The 6,000-nt window shown below is 34.9% G+C and overlaps 1 protein-coding gene across 1 annotated transcript; it reads left to right on the forward strand.

The window, feature by feature from the left end:
* Window positions 1-750: 750 nt before the first annotated feature.
* LOC138140240 (uncharacterized) lies at window positions 751-4,899 on the forward strand. The gene is made up of 4 exons (XM_069061098.1): window positions 751-926; window positions 3,370-3,519; window positions 4,056-4,407; window positions 4,563-4,899. The coding sequence occupies exons 1-4, from the start codon at window positions 854-856 to the stop codon at window positions 4,747-4,749; spliced, it is 762 nt and encodes a 253-aa protein (XP_068917199.1). The 5' UTR covers window positions 751-853; the 3' UTR covers window positions 4,750-4,899.
* The last annotated feature ends 1,101 nt before the right edge of the window (window positions 4,900-6,000 follow it).

Raw genomic sequence — 6,000 nt, forward strand, 5'->3', positions numbered from 1 at the left:
CAATATATTTAGCGATCAATCAAATTCACACGAGTTACGACACACACAAATTTGTTGTAATTGTTTATCTATATTTTAGCACGCATTAAATTTAAACACCTTGGCAAATATGCTCTGTCAGTTTCCTTCCGTTAAGTTTTAAAGGCGAGAGTTGCTTTTGTGAGATGAAAATTATGTGGAATGAGATAACACAAGAGTACATTAAATGCTTGATATGTATAATGCAAAAAGGAAAATCGGTTCATTAGTACACTTTCGAGCTCAGAAGTTTGTTTTATATTTTAACAATATTAAAAAAGGAAAGAGTGAATTTTAAATGTAAATTGGAGAAACTTTTCAAGTGTTTCAGCACAATTTAAATACTTTTGAACGATCGACACTTTCAGCAAAAATTATTTAACAAGAGTCAACACTTCAATTTGTGTCCAGGAAGCAGTTTTAAGTATTTTTGTGTTTCAATGTTGTTTGCCTTAATTAGTTTACTCTTCTTTCCTTGCTTTTTCGTCACATTTCCAGTACATGATCGTTCAGTATTCGATATATAAATATAATTGGCAGTGGTGGTGAGATTTTCAGCTTTGTGGGGGTGTAATTTTTCGCCGGATAAAATTTTCTGCAAATCGACTTTTTAAAAAGGTGGTCTTATTTCCGCAAGTACTGACAATCAGGTGTGCCACCATCTGTGAAAGGCCACTGCCACTGACAATAAGGTGAAGAACTGGGTGACCCACTGACCTCCATCACGGCCAAGGACCGAAGACCATCGAAGATTCTCGTGGCTAGCATACTAAAGCCCGGTTACCGTTTCTCTGCTAAGCCACTGTTGGCACTGACCAACTCAAACCGTTGCACCATGCATTCCGTGATATCACGATTTGTTGTACTCCTTCTTGCATTCTCGTATGTGTCATCGACTAACTTCTTGGGTAAGTACAAGACATAACTTTGCCTCTTTCAGCTAATGTATCGGACGATTACCCAGAAAAAGTACACGGTTGAAGGAAGGTTTCTATTATTCTACCAGTTCACGCGCGCATCCTACAACCGTGCACTTTTTGATTCCATCTAAAGACATTATGGTCACTAGTTTGAAAAATACCCCTTAACTTTAAGCAACATTCAATACTACTTTAGAAAGCTAGGTTATATTCGGGTTACCATCATTGTTCCCAGTTAAATACCCCCGATATATTGTTTTTGTATTAGCTTTCAAAAGTAGTAACATCTGTGATTTTAATATCAAAAACTCCAGTGGTACACCATCATCGTCGACCGTCTATATTCACCCTTTACTTATTTTCAAAATTATTTTTTATTTACTTATTCGTTTAATATTATTCGAAACAAGGGAATACCAAACCATCGTTTCTCTCAAATGAAATAGTGCTCATTTCAAGTAAATATTAAATAATGATAATAAAAATATTCTGTTTTCGAAAAAATAAATTAACTTGTAACTACATATTTTGTTTCAAACTTTTTAAGCCAAAACTTTGTGATTGAAGTGTACTGGAATGTTTTATGTCCTCGTCATGTAAGTAATATACTCCAGCGATGAGATAATGAAGTGAAATCGTCCACAAAGAACTTCTCTAGGCCAAGGACATCTATCTTGATTAAAATATGTACAAGACTTTCTGGAAATACCGTTTTCACTTTAAGGGAATAACCACATAAATATAGAGTGACTCAAAATGTTACTACTATCAATTTTTGCAAAAAGAAAGTGGAAAATTCTTCGTTTTAATCATATCATCTCAAATTATAATATTTTGTATTGCATTCTTACTACTTTATCACAGTTTCAGATAAGACAATAAGTGAAAGATGATTTCGTGTGAGCTTGATAGTTTTGTAATTGCCTAATAATTCTATGATCCTCTAGTTTTGAAAGTTGGTAAATTCATAATAAATCGTTAGAAAACTGATTCGTTTTAAGTTGTAACAAATCAGCAAGTGAGAAAATAAATAAATGCGCAGAGTTTAAAAAGTTTCTGTCCGACAGTTGGAAGTATAAATTTAAAGTTGACAAATTTCATCGCTTGATTAACAAACATGCAAAAATTCAGTTTCAAATTAACCCTGGAATAGCTACAATAAACTAATTTCAAAACTAGTAATCAAGCAAATTTATTTCATTTCCCAATCCGACAAATACAACTGTCATTTTATTTTTGTTGCAGTCAATCAATTATTCAAAGGTCACACAGCAGTTTTCAATAAAAATGTTATTTTAGGCGCATTGACAAAACAATAACGGTACATGTGTCAACCCGTTGCATTTCACTTTATTCAACTTAATTCAACAGAAATTATTCACCAATAATTGAAAATTATTAAGTGATACAACGTGACTTTTTAAAATCGGGAGTTTAATTGCTGGTTTAAAGTTTTGTAAACTAGTTTCCAACAATTTAATTAAACATAATAAACACTCCGACAAAAAGAGGAGTTGCTTCTTTATCTCGTCTTCGGAATAAGATCTGGAATAGCGAGTGCAATTGAAAGGGTCTGCATACCCGCATATATTTGTAAGGTAGATAAATCGCAGACAGAGCTCAGTTTTCAGTGTGCTAGATCTCGGCATAATGTAGGGTGAAGAGAGTATGGCCAAATTGATTCTCGTTTATTCCGTACATTTAGTTAGCTTCTCTGCAACCAGTAATACACATTGACATTCATTCTGATACAGATTGTACCGGCAATTCCGACTTATTTAAATAACAAAGTGGCTTAATAAATCGACCAAAATGTCTTACGACACGTTATTCGTCAAATTTCCCATTGAAATGGTTCAGCTAATATGTTTGATCCTTTGTTGAGAGCGACAGCTGTACAAAGAAATGTTCTTTGTTTGCGATCTTTCAGCCATTTTCACGTAAAACTATCACTTTGTGCTTTTACAAAAGTGGCCACAGTAACTGAATTTCCACTTCTTTAAGTCCCTATTTCTAAAATGCTTACTATTCAATCAAACTTTTCGACGGAAAAATAAAGAAAATGTTTCTTTACAACCGACAAGGTGGACCTAATCTCTTTTCCACGCCAACACAACTTTTTTTATTTACACCACAATGTCACAATTTTAGTTGTGGATATTGGAAGTTATATCCAAGGGCGTAGCAATGATTTTTTGCTGGGGTGGGCCAGATTTTAAACCACAGACAGATGATAGATAGATATTGCAGATGTATCTTGTTTTTAATGTGTTTTACTTTTATTCTGGGGTGGGCCAGAAGGATTCTGGGGTGGGCCGGGCCCACCTGCCCCCCCCCCTTTGCTACGCCCTTGGTTATATCCGTTCGAATTTCGGTCATTATTAATTGCGATTAAATCAAAGCTGGTGCATGTAAATTTTGAACGTTTCAGATTTATGGCATTGGGGCCAGGACGGAAGCGGGGTAGAAAAAAGGGATGACAGTTCAGATTCATCGACTCTAAGAAGTTGTAAATGTGATGGACCGTCTTGCATGTGCTGCGTCGATTTCAATCTGACCTACATCGATCTGGGTGGACCAGGTATCAGTTCAAACATCAGAAATAAAAATTTTTATTTTGTCTTGTATGTTTAACGTGTTGGGTCGTAAAAATGACAGATAGATTTTAATAAAATGAGACAGGTCGGGTAACTTTCACGTTTTAAGGGAAAACAGGTTCACAATTCACAGTGCAGGAACACGTCAAGAATTGATTTTATTTTCCATATCAGACTGTGTTTACTTTTAATCTGAGTCGAGTTTCTCTTTCAGTTCAGTGTGTTAAACTTTCAGTGGTTTTTAATTAATTTGATAAAAATTGCACGGTGAATTGTGAAAAACCGTACGGGGAAATTTCGAAAATAAACTTGGACTTTTTGCAATTACCGCAAGGAGAAGCTTGAACGTTCTGGGGTTGTAACGGGTCCAAAAGAATGTAGTCACACGAGGTGAAATCGAATTTTCGTGTTAAAAATTTCCCCCGTGATGAAAATGAATTATTTATCCGTCGGTCGGTACAATTAATAAAGAGTGTTCCAAATGCGAATTCTGACGTTTGCGTGAAATTTTTATGTTTAGGTTGTGTTCGCATGAAATACATTTCGCAGGACGAGGGAATTGCTGTCAACGTGTCCTACGGGGAAAGTCTTCTTCATAGCGAGCAAGTGAAAGGGCCCAATCCAGAACCCACTTGTATGTCCTTGCTGGCTAATTTAGCGCAAGTATGTGCCCGCTTCTCTGACTTACAGCCCTACAATGATGGACTGCGAGGTTGTTTACTATTAGAGCCTAAATTGTTGGGGGATGTTACAACAAGTTTTAATATTGGATGTTTTACGATGGGGCCGGAAGGGATGAAATTGGAAGAAAGTGCTAATTCCACAGTTACCACGCTCCTACAGAGTGAAAATGAAAACAACAATAAAACCCAGTAAGTTAAAACGAAACGCTATTCACAGTAGAAAAATTAAAAGAAATAACAGAATAAAAACTTTATTAAGCTCCTTACTAGGAGCCCATTGAAAATAAGTAGTTGTGTGGAATGGAATCAATAACGCGTTCTGTACAAGCGGTGACTTATTTCAGGAGCGAATCGGAAGGACTAAATGAAGAGGAACTAATAGCCGCTGTAAATGAGTCGGCAGAACAAGGTCTTGTTTTCTTCGGAAATCTACTAGGTCTAACTTTCGGAAAACCCGAAACCAATGAGACTAATGCCGAAGCTGTCACTCCTGTTACAAATACAACCAATGAAACTTCACCATCTACATAGAACGTCACCTACAACTAAACTTATCAAATTAATTATTTCTTTATTCATTACCGTTCGTTACTGCATTGTTCAAACTCCCCGATCTTTTGTTCTCTCTCGTCATTATTTATTTAATTAACTATTTATTTTATAATAAAGATATTTATTCGATGATAAACAATCTCTTTTCAATACCTACCTCGGAAAACGGCAATCAAGATGTACAAATTAATTTATTAACAATGATACCAATAACACTCAAATTTCTAATTAATTTTCTTGCCGATTCAATTTCAACTTCCTCAACTTGTAATTTTCTCAAATTACGCATTTAATACCATATCGGGTATCGATTAATTCATCACCACATTTCTTTTATGTACTCGATTCACGCTCAGATTCAACATATCAAAATCAAAGTATTCGTGTTTTTCATGATTTTAACTTCTGTGTCCGTAAAAATAGCCACACAAATCCAAAGACATCAATCGCTTTGAAAACGTAAATTTTCTTTCAATCTATTTTAAACAAAACTGAAATCACTAATGCATAAAAAAAGACAATGAGGTTCTCCACGAGTATAGTATTGGAATAACTTGAACTTATTAAAACTAGACAATTCAATTTTTAATCATTCGTACGAACATCTCTGAGTAATTTGGTGTTTATTACATTTTTTTGTAAGTAGACATCTAGAAAATTGATATCAGCGCTGTACAAACACCACAAATAAATGCTGAAAAGTTGAAGCGTTTGTTTTAATTTTACAAACTGTTTTCCTACGTACAACTTTCCTGCTGTTATTCACAGCGTGAGCTTTGGTAACAAAAACAATTGGCTTCCAATCTAGCCACGTCCTTGATTCGGGACTAAAATATCGAACTCCCGGAATATATTTTGAACGAAAATATTTGCAATTTTTCTTCTAAAAATGTATTAATGTGGGTGTGAATTTAAGTCAAACAAGAATTTTACACATTGTCTGCATTCGTGAATTTACTAAATAATGTCGAAAGCGGTGAGCGAGGAACACAATTTCTCTGTCAACATTTTTTACACATTCAGCCTTTCGCATCAAATCTTCAAATGGTAGTCGTGTTTCATTTTTATTATGTAAAATTGCTTCCGCATTTCCTTTCCTCTTTTAATCCTCTGTTTTATTTTAAATTGACATGTAGTGGAATTGGCGTTGCAACTTCGTGTGCTGCTCCTGACTCTTTTATTAAATTCTCTGTTAATCCGCTAATTAATTCAACAAATTTGCTCTGTTTC

Source organism: Tenebrio molitor, chromosome X (assembly GCF_963966145.1).
Source record: "Tenebrio molitor chromosome X, icTenMoli1.1, whole genome shotgun sequence".
Lineage (NCBI taxonomy): Eukaryota > Metazoa > Arthropoda > Insecta > Coleoptera > Tenebrionidae > Tenebrio > Tenebrio molitor.

What these genes read in the sequence shown, in the direction of transcription:
- LOC138140240 (XM_069061098.1), top strand. Translation starts at nt 854, where the DNA reads ATGCATTCCGTGATATCACGATTTGTTGTACTCCTTCTTGCATTCTCG. An exon ending in GTCATCGACTAACTTCTTGG is followed by an intron (nt 927 to 3,369) that starts GTAAGTACAAGA and finishes TGAACGTTTCAG; the next exon opens with ATTTATGGCATTGGGGCCAG. An exon ending in CATCGATCTGGGTGGACCAG is followed by an intron (nt 3,520 to 4,055) that starts GTATCAGTTCAA and finishes TTTTATGTTTAG; the next exon opens with GTTGTGTTCGCATGAAATAC.